At 34.5% G+C, this 15,915-nt stretch overlaps 1 protein-coding gene across 1 annotated transcript; it reads left to right on the forward strand.

Moving 5' to 3' along the window:
* Positions 1 to 14,190: 14,190 nt before the first annotated feature.
* On the forward strand, positions 14,191 to 14,519 carry LOC149214871 (uncharacterized). The gene is made up of 2 exons (XM_089389533.1): positions 14,191 to 14,302; positions 14,449 to 14,519. Exons 1-2 carry the CDS (start codon positions 14,191 to 14,193, stop codon positions 14,517 to 14,519), a joined length of 183 nt encoding a protein of 60 aa, XP_089245659.1.
* Positions 14,520 to 15,915: the final 1,396 nt, after the last annotated feature.

The following is a 15,915-nucleotide window of genomic DNA, read 5'->3' on the forward strand; positions in this document are numbered from 1 at the left end:
GTTTCTTATTTTGGACGTTTAGGTTGTTGACTTGGCAAGTAATGGTCCGAATTGTTTGGACCTACCTCCTGAAGAAAAAAATGACATTTTATCAGCCTTAAAAGAAGCCACATCACTACATTTCATGGATGCTTCAAGTAGACATACTATTTCTCAGATTGCATTGTAACTATCAACTATATGGGCAACAAATTTGTCAAGGAGTAGGTAATGAGTAGCTATAGACTTTTTGTTGAGAAGCATGTAATGACTAAATGAAATATAACTTCTCACGATTGCCATTCTCTGAAGGAAAATTGAGTACGTTATGAGTACCATGTTGTGTAGGGGATCTTTCCAAGGCATGTAGTTTTTTTTCCCTATAAATCTAGAAGGCCATTCCATAAAAATTTGTATAGCTCAAATAACAAAAGTCATCAATTCTATTTGTTCTATCAATTTTATTGGAAATGAGTATATCACGTTGTTTTGTGTCTATTGTTATATTTGGTAAACAATTTAATATCTTAACATGCGTGCTTGTCTTGTTTATTTGAATTTTTTAAGTTAAAATCCAAAAACCACCTTGCGTATTGATTTTATTTTGAATTCCTTCCTAAAGCATGCATTTCTATTGAGGGAGAATTAATATGCTTTTAATATACAGGGGTAGAGAGGCAATATTGTTTTATAGTATGGTTCCAATAATACTTAGATCTTTGGCGGAAGAATGAATCAATCCGTTAAGTTGTTTGATATCTTTCAATTAGTGAATACTAACTTTAGAAATATTGATCCAATCACTAGAAACTTGCAAACCTTTGACTTAGCAACTACAAGTCATGAGGGTCACTTCTCACTGGTAGATAGATAAAATTAAATCCTATAAAATTGCCATGAAATTTTTGAGTTGTCCATGGCATTGCTTCAATTACTTCCAGTGAAAGGTTCAAACCCATGAAGCTGAAGGTATATATTTGTGTTACTGACTATGGGGACTTTCGGCTACAATAAATACTTTTTTCAAAAGCCGCTTTTCATGATAGATAAATTAAAGCAAATTCTATGATAGTAGATGATTAACCTTTGAATGCAATGATTTTGTAACTTTCATTTACTAAATTTAATACAGGGAAAAAAAGTGGAAGTGAAGTTTGCTAAAATTTCAATGACGACCACTAGGCTATGGGAAAGAAAGGCTTATAATTGTTGAAACATTCCACTGTATAAAGGAAAGAAAAATAAATTTAAGTCCAGAGTAGTTTTGGATTACTCATTTGTATTTGTCCCCATGGGTAGGTCTCCCAACCCAACTACCCAACTAGATTGGATTTTGGTAAATCTTTGAGGCTCTCTTGGTTGTTTCCTTTACACGTGCTCCTAGAATGTTTTCTAGGAACTATTGATCTATATTTTTGCTCCCTTCTGGATGTAGTTATATGCATCACAATTCAGTAGGAAATGTTGCTCCTTTTTTCCTATGTCCATTGGGTTCTTTCCATCTTCCTATCTCACGTATTAATTAGTGTGAGTTGGTGCTTATTCAGGCCAAATTTTGGTTTTCTCTCCATTGGAGATTTAGTTTCAAATAGTCATGAATTTTGTTTTCTCCGTGCAAGATGAAATTATGCTTGTAGCATTGCTACTTTCTCTTGGGGTTGCTCTTCCTCTTACCTTTACTATACATTCTTGTATGTGGATTTTCAGTTCCTATTTATATACCACGCAATTTTTTTGTGAGATATACTAGTTATCGAACCACCTCTAACATTGTTGGTCCAATGTATTTTAGTCATTTGAAATCTTCCTAGTGGATCTTGTTGGTCATCTTTTTGTTGCATGTAGCTTCTACAACTTGTCTGCATAGTATTATCTCTCTTGGGTATAATCCTACTTCTTCGAGAAGTATTTGATATGGAATCCTTACCTATATTTTATGGAAAGCTGTCATCTAGTGTTTCTCTTGTGTCTCAGTATGATTCCTCCAGTTTCTCCAATAATGCTTGGTTCCCATGCCTCACGCTTGTATCGCAGCACTGGTGTTATGTGTTCCTTCAGTTTGGTGTAATTTATCTGAGGTAATTTTCTTCCATCTGTTTGGCGTCTCTTCATTGTGCATACATCCTAATTTATCTTCTTATTGAATTCTAGGTGAAATTCATTGACAATCCTTCTTTTGTTCTGATTTTATTGTTGCCCGCACTTTTGGAAAACCCCCTATGGAAATTTAGTTGAGTATGGATGCAATGTGATTTTCTTGAGCCCATTTAAATGCAATGTAAGGAACTATTGTCCCCATTTCAAGTGCTTTGCTCGAGCACATCAACTCTTTTTGCACCTGATCATTGATGCATTTTTGTGCATCTACTACTTCTGAAAGATTCTTTCCTCTACATTAATTTGAGTGGGATTTTTCTCTCAGCAAGAATCAATCTCTTTTGGCATATATAAATCACTATACCCCTGTGATCTCAATTCCACGTAGTTTTTTTTTCACTTGCAGCTCATTCCAGAATGTTTTGGCCCTTGGAGTTCTTATTAGTTATCCTAGACAACGCCTCTTGCTTGATTTTTACATACTTGTTCTGAGGTTTTATTACTTGCTTATAGATATTTAATAGAGATAGTCAACTTTGTCAGTGATATAAGTTTCTTAACGTAGACACAAATATGGCCAAATCAACTTCCATTTGGGTTTTTCCTAAAATGTTTGTCCTCGGGCTTTGGTATCTTTGTGGAACAACTTTATTTCCTTACGAATTTGATGTGCATCTTATTTTCTTTGTTTTTACCTGTCAGTGATGTTTTTACCATTGGAAAGTCTTAGTATAGACATAGCTAATATGATCAAATGGCTTGTTGTTTAGTAATTTTTATAGTTGTCATCTTGATAGAACTCATTTAAAGAGTTTCCTCTATGTTTTACATCTTGCTAAGTTTTCTGTTTTGATTGGTCTATGTAGAGATGTTGGAGGGACTTATCCTTGAGAATTTTCCTAATTTGATTTTCAATGCAACTTCTAAACCAAATGGTAGTCTTTTAGTTTTAAATTAGTATTGATGGAATATGTGAAATGTGTAACTCCCACTTTCCTTTTCATTGGAGGCGAAAAGTCTTTTCGAAGGTGCTTGCTTATGATTGGTCTTGATTTTTCTTTGCTGCTCATAATTGGCAATATGTATTAAAATGGATGAGTCAAGGAAAACCAGTGAAAAGATTAATCTCTCCTAGCTTGATAGAAATGGTGGTCAATATCAACATATACAAGAACTTTCTGGTGGACTATCATCAAAACCGATATAGGGATATGCAAGAGTGTACAGTAAGAACCTTGACAAACACACATACTGAAGCTTGCAACATTGTTTATAAGAAGAACAAACTATGTTTCTTTTTTCCAAACATGTAAATTAGTATATTACAATTTAATTAACATGTTTTCATATTATTCAGATATGGTTTTATACTTTATCGAAAAATTGGCCGACTTGACAATGTTTTGTAACTTAGTAAAGGATTCATCAAGTCTTTACAAAGTTTTATTATTCAGTGAAAGATTTACCAAGATGTTACAAGATTTTATAATTTAGTGAAATATTTGCCATGATTTTACACTATGATATAATCTGGTGAGAGATTCACCAAGATATATATATATATATATATATATATATATATATATATATATATATATATATATATATATATATATATATATATATATATATCATATTCCATTTTTCCTATGTATCATTCCATTTTTCCTATGTATCACGGGGATTCACCCATTTATTATAGATATAAATTTATGGGGTTCTTGAAATTTTCCCTAGAAGGCTCTCAAGGATGGGCTTGTCTTGAGGTAAAAATCCAAGCTCAAGGGTATTACGAGGGATCTAAGGTCTGCATCGTTGATGGTTGTGATTGGCTGAAGAGGTCGCAGTGGGAAACTTTACAAGATGTCCCTGGCAGTGGTGTGATTTATTTGGGTTGGTTAAGTCTAGCGTGCCCTACAATATTTCTCACTATAAGTCTTTCTCCCAAAGGGCAGGTGTCTCATATATTCATTTCTTCCGAGAGTTTGAATACAACAAAGGATCAGTCCCTCGTGGTAGATATAGTGCTTATAGTTTTGAAGCACTTGGTGTATAAGTGGGGTCATTTTTTTATAGGAATCTTCATTGTTTTTCCCTCTTTGATCTAGCCAAAAGGAAATTAGAGATGGAAGAAGAAATATATCATATTTTCTTAAGAACTCTTAATGGGAAGACCTCTATTTTTTGGATCTAGGGCTCAGATCTGATGGCAAACCTAAAACAAACCATTCAAAAGAGTCTTGATATTTATGCAAAGGCCCAAAGTCTGTTATTTAAAAGGAAAATGTTACATGACCACTACTAGATGAAGGACTACGACATTGTGTGGAACTGCACCATAATTTTAAATCTGGGGCTGCGTGGTGGAGCTCAAGGATCCAGAAATCCTCGTGGATCAGTCCCATTTAAGGAAGCAATGCAAGGGAAGGCTCACAATCCATTAGAGGAGATCCAAAACAACCCAGGACCCTACATTGTAGATCAAATAGAAAAAAGCACCAGACATAGAAGTTAATCTCTCAGAGGTAAATTCTCTTTTTATTGTTCTTCAATCTAAGGCTGTTATATGTAGATTCAACCATTTTCAGTCGATACCTGATGCATTACACCAATGGATTTTCTCCACTTGGATACCAAATTGTGATATCTAAATGATTTTTCATTGTTTAATTTGATACACAAAAAGAGCTAGATTTCATCATAAATGAGGGAGCATGGATTTGGGGCAGAGTTGGGATTTTCATTACCCTTTAGTTCCCATATTTTTATGCTACAAATATGTTAATCTCAACAATGTCATTGTGGGTGAGACTACCCAATCTCCCTCTTCCTTTCTAGAACCATAAGGTGTTAGAGGATATTGAAAACACCTTGGGAAAATTCTAAAAAATGAACTGTGAAAGAATGTTAAAGTATATCTTTACTTTTACTTGAATTTGTGTAGAGATAGATTTGAGAAAAAGCCTTCTCGATTATACCTTATTGGAACACAAAAAATGTCAATAGAACTAGGTATTAGATTATGGGAATATGATGATCAAATGTTGAACATGCTTCCAAACATGACACTTGCAGACACATGCTCGTAGGCAAAGAAGACTCCAGAAAAGAAAAAGAGGCAAGCCCATAAGCCAAAGGGATAACAAGTATCCAACACTTACCTTTCTAGAGAAGAAGAAGAGACCACAGTGAACAATCCAAATGCAACTTCTTAGACCCAATAAGGTAACCAAGTAGAAGGAGGTGTTAAGGCACAACCTAAAACCACAATCCTCATTCAGAAGAGCATTGAATTAATAATGACCCAAGAATTATAGTTGCAAAAAGAGGAAACACACAATGGAAAGGGGCATGGGGGGTATTAAGAGAACCCGTATCTCTAAGGTCTTAGATTCATACAAAGAAGTCCCCATGTAAAAATATGGAAATGAATTGGCAATGACATCCGCTGATCCCAACCTTGGGGATTGGAGTAAGGTTCATAAAAAGAAAGGAAGAATGAGAAGTTAGGGGATTTTTATCATACCTAACTTCGGTATTTTTTTATGTAATTTTTTCTTTTTTTCCTTTTTTTATTGCTCATAAGTCGAAAGACTTATTTGACTGAATGCTTCAAAAGAATGTATAGAATATAATTTTCTTCCTTATTACAAGTTGAATAAAATTACAATTTTTTCTCCTAAAAAATCGTATTCTAATTATACATATATTTTATTACAATAAATTTTTATTTTATTTCTTTTTTTCCTTTTCCTCAACTAAATCATTTTGTAAAATATACTTAATATTTACTACATTAAAATTTGTAGAATTTATACCATGTTATTTTCTTAATTGCATTGACCATACTTTCATCACGTTATTATGTCTCTTTCTTATTTCTCATTTATGTCTTATATTTAAAACTTGTATCAATAATGTTTGGATTGCATTTAATACTAGTTTTCAGATAATTATTCATTGTGTCTTTATATTTTCTCTCATATAATTTTGATGGTAAATTATATATGTTTTAGATAACATATTGATTACTTTGTTGTTGTGGATATTGAGGATAATTAGTATGACTTAGTGTGATGGATGATGATGATGCCTCATAGGAAGATGAGTAATGCATGTTGATGATAGTGAGTATAACTTAAAATGGTGGATGATAGTGATTTATATAATTGATATTTATATATGATATCATAGCTTTATGGACATTATATTTGAGGTCATATGATTTATTTTTTTATTACTTATTATAAAATGGTATGGATGTCAATTTTTTTTAAGGATTATTATTATTTTTGGAAATTAGACACTTGACGTTACCTAAAAAACATACTTATACTACTAGTTTAATTTAATTTAATTTATTTTTTTTAATAATTATTAATACTAAAAATAAAACCTCCTAAACAAATTAAATGAAATGATATAACATTCCTGTTTACACATTTTTTCCATTTTCCATCACCAAACAACACAACACAGGGATATAAAAGAAAGAAGATATACCGTTCACAGATAATTAATAAGTAATTTCCTTGGCCAGTTTTAGCATTTGAAATATCAATATCAATACCTGTATCGGGCTTACTCTAATACTTTGATTAAAAAAAAATCGTTATCAAATCTTGAATAGAGATAAAGTGACCTTCCAAGTGAAATAACTCATAATTCTTCGCACTTTAAAATTTATAATAAACAGGCAGGATCTATTTTGAATTTGTTCACTGCACTGAAAATATGAGACGGCGGCTAAAAAAAATATGCAACGACATTACCAGCAATGAACAACAAATTTATTTGTGTTTTTGCAGAGTTTGAACTCTTATTCATTACATGGATTACCAGAGGAGATGCGAAGAGAAACCGATGAGGTTTGAACTCGTTATCGACTTGACCTACTTTCGCTATGCATTGAATATATCGAATCGAACTTCAGAGTTCTCTGTACACAAACTATCGAATTCCACAAATACACCAATAATATATCCCACATTGAAAAGAACTCATTATTAATATGAATATTTTTCTACGAAAGTCAACTATTATGACTCGTTGTGGAGGTGACACTTGGCGGTCATTCGCTCGCCAAATTGGATATCTCGCGAGGCACCACTAGCATTCAAAATTGAACCCTTCCTTAGGATCCTAGCCCTTCCTAGAAAAGCTAAAAAACTTACACTTCGAAAAAAATTTAAAATATCAAAATCACTCATCAATTACAAAGGTTAGATTAAAATATAAAATTTCAAAAGAAGGGAAATATTCCTAATAACCCGTCAATAATTTTTTATATTTACGATAATTTCGAGTCTGTACTAGTGCATAAATCACTCTCACTAGCGATAGTTTCGTAGAAGAGACTAGTCAAAGTCCAAATTATCATATACAATTTAATAGTTATGTCATGATTTGGGGACATTTCCTTGAGGCCCCCAACTTACGCCAACATGATGTGACTTGCAAAAATAAGACATGCAACAATAATGGTACTATTACACCTAACACAAGGCAGCAAAGCACATTGAATAACCATTCAACCACTATGGACGTGCTCTCACTCCTTTGTGATTATCCTCGAGTGCGCTTTCCTTGCATCCATTTTTTCCATTTTCATTTGAATTGGAACCCATCATACACAGAAGGAAAGTTAGCATTCGACACTAGACTATAAGGTATTTTTCATTATTCTCCTCATATCTTCATTAACATTTGGTTTTTCATTCTGTGGATTTTTAATGCAACACTCCTTAAAGTAATGGCAGCCTTCATGGTCACACAATGTATCTTGGGCACCATAGAATCCACGCCCCAGGTGTTGAAATTTGGTATCGGAGGACAGGTGGTTCCCTAAGGCTTTGATCTTTGGCCTAGGGAAAAGTGTCCAAAAGAATTTAAGTTTTCTCCTAAAGTGACTTTATATTTTTTATAAAGTCAAATCTAATTTAAAAGTGACTTTAAGTGATAAAGTTACTAAAATCTAATTCTAAAGTGACTTTTATAAAGTCAATGAAAAATTAGAAAGGAAAAGTGACTTTGGAAATAAATGACTAAGTGGGTCTTTATGAAAGTGGGGTGAATTAAAAAATAGAAAGTGAGATTTAAATGAGCATTTAATCTCAGCCCTAGATCTCAATCTATTTCAGCCATTGGATTTAGGGATCACCCAAACGTCACTTAGAGTTGGATTAAGGGAGGAAAAAGAGGAAAAGATCATTCATTCTTTCATGAGCAGATTGAGAGAGAGAGAGAAAGAGAGCAAGGGAGATTTCTTGACAAGAAGGAGAAGGAGGCAGCAACTTGGCACACATTCCAAGGCAGCATTTCAGCAAATCCGTACAGCTGAATGAGCAAACAGTAAAAGGCAGATTTTTTGGGGAAGATTTTCAAGGAGGCGATTTTCTGCACAAAAATCGAGGTCTATTCGTACAGTCCGTACGACCGTCCGTACAGTCCGTACAGTCCGTACGATCCATACAACAGTTTTCCAGCTTGACTGTGAGGCTTGAAAATGAGATAAGTTGTAACGTTTGCTTGCTGAAAATTTTTCTCACTGTAAAAGGCATTTTTTTCAGAAATAAGAAATATCTCTCGAACTGGTTTTCCCCAAGAGTTGTAGGGGGTTTTTCCAGGGTCACATTGACAAAAAATCTCTGTGTTTAAATGTCTTATAATGGCTGTTTGAACCTGCTGATTTTTATTTCTGCATTTTCCAGCATTCTGTAAAATTTCCAGAATTTGTGTTTTCAGCAAAAAAAAATATATATATATATATATATATATATATATGATGATGATGATGATGATGATGATGGTTAACGTCCACTGAGACCAAATTGGTCTATCGGACCTATAATTTCTTAATTTCTAATTGTCTGACTCCTTGTCTTTCTTGGCGAGATTGGTGATGTAGTTTTCTTTTTCTTCTCTATGGTCTTCCAACTTCCTTTATCTTGCATCTCCTTCATCTCTTCTGGTTCTTGGGACATTGGTGTCTTAGCTTCGCGATCTATTGTGTTCGTCCTTTTGGAGATAGTCGGAGAAGAAGTTTGGTCTAGGAGATCTGCTTTGTTGTTAAAAGAAGATTTATTTTGCGCGTTATTTGAAACCTCATAACTGTCGATGCTTGAGGGGTTGTTGAGTTCACCTTTTTGTTGTTGGGTGGGGCTTTCCCCCTCCTTGTCTTGAGAGTTGTTTCTATCTTGCCCGATTTCTTGTAATTCAGAGTTTTCTCGAGAGTATTCTTCTTGGATGACAGTGTAGTGTTATTTTTGTGCTCCTTCCCACCATGTAGATTTGTGGTGATTTTTCTAGCAAAATTTTTCTCGGAGGCTTTTGGGCAATTTTTGGCTAGGTGGCCTGTCTCAAAGCAAGATCGACATCTGAAGATGACACTTTCATAATCGAGTTTTTGGTTCCACACATAGTCTTTACTTGTTAGGTGTATTTCCGCTGGGAATCCGGCGCTGAAGTCCATTTCCACACAGATGCGTGCATATGTGGTTCTGGCATATTCCTCTGTTTCTGGGCACCTGCAGTAAAATTTTCCAATTGCATTTCCAATGGCTTCTAGCGAAGAGAAATTCCAGAGATGCAAGGGTGGATTTGGCAATCTCACCCAAACTGGTGCTGAGGTTATGACTGTTGTTGAAGGATCGAAAGATGGGTTCCATGGCCTCATGAATAGGCCTGATTTATCCCAAAACCAAGGGCCAGAATCTAGAATACATTGTCTGCTTTCACAGTTTTCAAAATCTACTATAAAGAAACCCCTAGCACAGGGGTAGATATTAATTGCATCAGGAATTAGGGGCTTCCATACCTCCGTGATCCAACTGTGGAGAGATGTGAGCCGCGGCCAAAAACCATTGAATCGGCATATTAGGGCACTTTCAGAGAACTTCAAAGCCTCATCGAGTGAAGCCTGGACCACCTGGACAGTGGGAGCTGGGGCTTCACTAACTATATGGACAGGAGCTTGCCCCCCAGAGGCTGACGGAGAGCCAGCAGCTATTTTCGCGAAGCTGGGAGCCATCTAGAGAATGTTCTCCTGAGAATGTTCTCCTTAATAAGCGAAACTTTGACTTTATAGAATTAGGGTTTGCCGTAGGGATTAACCCACTGACGTTCTAGATCTCGGAGGTTACAGATCTAGAGAGCCGCAGCAGAGCCGCAGATCTGGACGACCATGAGCCCTAGAGCATATAGAGAGCCGCAGAGTCGCAGATCTGGGCTTCGATAAACTACCAGAAAAGCGAGATGAGATCTATATCTCAATAGAGCCGCAGATCTGGAAAGCTGACGGGCCGCAGAGCCTGGACGACACGAGCCGCAGAGCGTGGACGAAGTAGAGGAGTAGACGACGATCCAAAAATGTTTATAGAATGTTTGGAACTGCTATTTAGAGCCACCGTCGAGCCGCAGACCCGCAGTCGAGCCGCAGAGAGCCGATTCAATGGAGATCCGATTCAATGGAGAGCCGCAGAGTCCAAAGGGATTAACCTGGATTAAGAGTCCAAAGGGAGCCGCAGAGTCCAAAGGGATTAACCCGCAGTCGAGCCGCAGAGAGCCGATTATATATATTTCAGTTGTTGAATGTATGGATATGGGAAAGGGCATTTAACTATATGGGAGAAATAAGGTGAAACTGAAAACCGGGGTGGGAAATAGAAATTTTTACACTAGGAAATCAACATTGTGTCTAGATACCCTGAATGCAACTGCTTGCCATCCTTCCATTCCACGCATGGGTGGTCGAGTTGTTTTCTATATTGTTAATGGTGCAAATTTTTATTGTCATAATTATATGAATCTACCAACTATGAAAAGAATATCTATCGTATATCGAGGGTATTGGATTCCATAACTATAACGTTATCATTCAAACTCTTGCTTATTTTGCTTTGTTGCTTAAATCCATACAAATTTCTTGTCCAAGTACCATTTTTCATGAAGTGTTCATTCTCTATCATAAAGTTACAAGTTTCCTTGAATGTTACAAAACATAATTCAACAAATCAATGAATAACCTATCAAGAAATCTATAGTCAAATCCTATGGCATCTTGCTAAGGTTGAATTTTTTCTATCTCAATCTTGCTAAATAATTTTTAATTTATGTATTTACTTCTTTTTTTTTTATATTTAATAATGTAAATCTTGAAAAACGTCTCCTATTGGTCATCTTAAGTCAATTGTTGAATCATTTGGTCGTACGCAACATTCTAATCAACCATGTAATATTCAAAATGAAGTTGATGCTCATCTACATGAATATGATGAATCAAATAGCCTAGAGCTTATTGAAATAGAAATCCCATCAAAGAAAAACAAAATAATATTCAAATCTAACTGGAATACAAGGTTTCCATGGGCTTATGTTTTAAAACATCTAATGGTAATGAAAGGATAAAATGTTCTTGACGTGTTAAATTTAAAAGTGAGACTCCATTTTCAAAAGAGGGAACGCCCACTCTTCAAGTTAGTGGTATAAGTGGCCATGCAAAATCAAAAACTCAATTTTTGTTTTACAACTTTTGGATGGAAAAAGCGATTGAAGCAATATTCCAATCACTAAACATGTAGAACTAATAGTAAATTCTGGGAAGGAGACAATTATATCAATGATTGAAAATATGTATTTTGTTGTTATACATGATTTATCTTTAGAAATGTATAAGTCAATATGTGACTTGAATTGGTATAAATGCACTCCATGTGTGCTTCTAACAGATGAATTTTCTGCATACACAAATACCACACCAAGAAAATATTTTCTTCAAGTTGCTAAAGAGGTGTATTAGAACAATCTAAAAGAGAAGATTTTACATAGGTCATTTTACTCAATTTCAGATCATGAAAGCACTCATCAAATTATGGAACACCAATTGATTGTTTATATTACATATTTGACGAATGGAGGAAGATGTCAATGTTTAACAAAGTTTATATTTTTACTTCAAATAAAGGATGGAATAGCTCAATGTTTGTATGATCTAGTGAGAACTCTTTTAGCATAAATGGATTTATATTTGATTAAGTTTGTTGGTTTTGGTTCAGATGGTGCATCTTCCATGAGGGGTATTCATGAAGGTTTATCTCCTAAGATTTGTATGCTCCTAATTTATTGGTTATCCATTGCATAGCTCACAGGGAAGCATTGACAATCAATGAGGCTTCATCTCATTTTCTAGAGTTGCAATATATTAACAAATTTGAAACAAAGTTTATTCATGGCTTGGAAAATCAACTAAAGGACATGGAAAATTGAGAAAGCTAATGTATACATTTCAAATCACTAAGCTAGTGTTCTTAGAAATTCAACAAATTAGGCGGCTCTCAAGAGGAAAGGTCGTGGAAAGACTTGTTAAACGCATGCATTATTTGTTAGGATTGGGAGTTAGGGGAGAAAAAATGTGTGAGTTGGCAACAATATTTCAAGTGCAAATTTGCATCCATATACTTGCAGACATGCTTGTTGAATTAAATAAGTTGAATCAAAAGTTCGAAGAGGATCATGTTGATATTACATATATTGACACTACTTTAGATGTTTCTATTAGCATGATTTGTAAACGATTTTTGGAAAGCATTTTTGGTGTAGATGTAGTGCATATGTCTTCTTTTTTAGTTAAAGCATAAAGAGGAACTCTTGAATTCGCAGATAGCACAGGTATGGTACATTTACAGCCATTGAGATTTGAAATTTGTCCAAAAATGAAAATATTCGGAGCTATTATATGATTGTATTCTTTTGGGAAAATGTTTTATTGTAAAGGTGATTAAATCTTTAGATAGGAGATTCATAGATTTACATGTATTTAATGTGGCTAAGTTTTTCACTTCTCAACATTATTGTGAAAAAGTGAATGATATAGATTGTCCAATAAAAAAATAGTTGAAATGTTTATGTGAAAAAAATTAGCGTTGAGGAATCATGTATTGTGGATACTGCTAAATGTTTGGGTGAAATGAATGGATTTATTTGTGCTATTTGTAAATCATACCATAAAAATCATAGGTATGGCATGAGACCTATGTGGAGATGAACATGAATGGTTTGAAGACTTTCCATATTTGATGCAATCATGGCAAATTATTCTTGTTATCCCAACAACCACATCAATGTGTGAAATATGCTTTTGAAAATTAAACAGGGTAAAAAATGATGATAGATAAAAGACTTACATTGGAGACACTAGATATGTTAATGTTTCTATCTCTAATTGCACATCATGCTCTAAATGAGGTATATTGGAATGATACTTATGATGTATGGAAATAAATGAAAACTAGAAATCCATTTCAATTGGGAAAATATATTTATATTTTCAATTATGTAAGTCTAAATACTTTTGAAGATCATCGAATGAATAGAAGAAACATATGTTTACCTTTTTTTAATGGAATTTGTGATTTTTTTTGTTTATTTACTAGTTATATTGAGGTTTTATAGTGTTTTATTGAAGCTACTCTTTAAATTTTAAAGATTTAGAATGGCACTATTTCATTATGGAATTATTTTGAGGAGTTTATTTAATATATACTTTTCAGTAGAAGTGAATATTTTTTATAACCTTTCATCCTTGAAGGGTTAGATGAATATATGCCCTTCCAAATGAAATTAAGCGCATGCCTTCAAATTTGATCACTGGGCACCACATGGGCAGCTATGATTAGTGCATCAAATAGGAGTTCTCAGAATGTGCCATTTGGTGGCAGCCATCCGTGCACCAGATCTGAGGGTTGTTCAGAGAACATGTGGCATAAAATCGGAGGGCTCCGAGGTGCCACTTGGCAGTGATCCGTGCATCAGATTGGAGGGCTCTGAAAGCACCACTTGGCAGTGATTCGTGCATCAGATCGGAGGGCTCCGAAAGCGCCGTTTGGTAGCGATTAGTGCATCAGACCGGAGGGTTGTTGAGGCGCAAATTGGTGACCATCTGAGCTCTGGATCGAAGGATTGTATTCTTCGTTTCGTCGTTTGCTCTGGAATCTGATTTTTCTATTCGTGTAAGGGAGATCTTAATTCATCAAACTATTTTTTAAATATTTAAACTAGTTCGCAACAAAAAATAGGAATTTTTGGTTTTAAATTATTTAGTGCTCATCACTGGAAAGGATGTCAACATATGTAAATGTGGTGGGAGGAAAACTGAAGTTGAAAGGCAAAGCTCTCGATGTAATAATAGTTGGCGGGATCAAGAAGAAAAAGAAAAAAAAAATTATTATGAGCAGAATCTACCAACGGTAGAAGCACCAAAATCATCAACAAGTGTTTCATAATCTATCCAAAACTGACGAAGGATGCTCAAAATGAAGTCCCTAAAGCACATCAATCTGTTTATGAGGTTGCCAACCAAATAATAATAATAATAAGGAATTGAAGATTTCAACCAGTATTTAGCAAATCTATGTGAACATTCTGACATTCCTAAATTCGGTCCATAATAAATTAATAACATTGGTCCATCTTTTTCTATTTATTTTCCATATAAAATATGATAATTGGTTTTTACCATCTTAAAAATCACAAGCAGAAAGACTTATATGAAGATATACTTTATATCTGTTATATCTTTGAATATAAAGATGAAGATTTACTTTAGCTGTTACAGCGGTAATTTTGGCTATCTTGTTAGCATAAACAGTGATTCTTAATATGCAGAATTAAATACTTTAAAGAATCTAAAAAAATAAAGCTTAATGCCCAAGATAAATACCTCCGGCCATAGATGCACTCTGATTCAGATAAAAGACAAGATTGCTTGTAACTCTAGTTACCCCAATTTGTTGTTGCTTCAAAATTGTTGGATATCTGAACACGTCTAGTGGCGGCTTTTAACGATGCGCAGTCTAAACTGAAAGCTTGACTGTTTAGATCTCCATATGAAATTGGCGTTGATGTTCTAAGTATTAATCTCTACCCTTTTACAACAATCATTCGTAAGGTTGTATTCGAATTATACAGCGGACTGAGTGGACAATTGATTTTCGAGAAAACTCCTTATGAGCTGATGCACACACCAAAACTTAAAGAGCTTCATGCTGCAGGGAAATGTCGTTACTATCTTCTCAACTGTTGAAAATCACTGATTAACCATAAACAAAGCGTACATAAATGATTTGTCAAACTAAACAGTATAAAAGAGGGACTAAACAGATTGTTCCCAAATCTTTTTTGGCACTGGAAAATCACAGAACTATTATGAGAAGAGATAGATGCCCAAGCAGAGAGCGCTCCCAGTCATCAAGCTATGAACCGTAATGGAGACAAGAAAAATCACTACAGAAAATCTGAAGGCACTTCCCAGCTTTGCTCTCTCAACTTGATGGTGTAAAACTGAAGGAGATTGAGATGCAAGCTTGGGGACCAAACAGAAAAATATATAGCCTAGCTTCCATCAAGCTTCTGTTGGCTATTTGTCAGGTGTTCCACAGATCATGGTAGACAACTCCAGATGGAGTAATGGACCACTTCAGAAGCTCCAACAAGAAATTAATTAACTGCAGTTGATTTCCGTAATTTAAGGAAATTACTGCAGTTGGTTTCCAGAAATTAAGGAAATGACTGCAGTTCACTTCCGTAATTGTAGGCAGCAGTTGGGAAAAATTAAAGGAGCTTAACATTCTCCCACTTGGTCCATACTTCCAATCTTAATGTCTCATCTTAAAACCCATTGATAATCTGTATTAAGTAATAGATACATGAATCATGGCGATAAGCCTTCTAATGATGAGTATTATCTTCCATGTATTACTATATATTTATTCTTATTATAATTTATGTGGCAACAATTTCTTAATGAATAAACGTTATGTTTATTCTTGGTCCTTCTTAAATGAA

The sequence above is a fragment of the Pinus tabuliformis genome, chromosome 1_1, assembly GCF_031772625.1.
Source record: "Pinus tabuliformis cultivar Carrire ecotype Pingquan chromosome 1_1, CPIR1, whole genome shotgun sequence".
In the NCBI taxonomy this organism is placed as follows: domain Eukaryota; kingdom Viridiplantae; phylum Streptophyta; class Pinopsida; order Pinales; family Pinaceae; genus Pinus; species Pinus tabuliformis.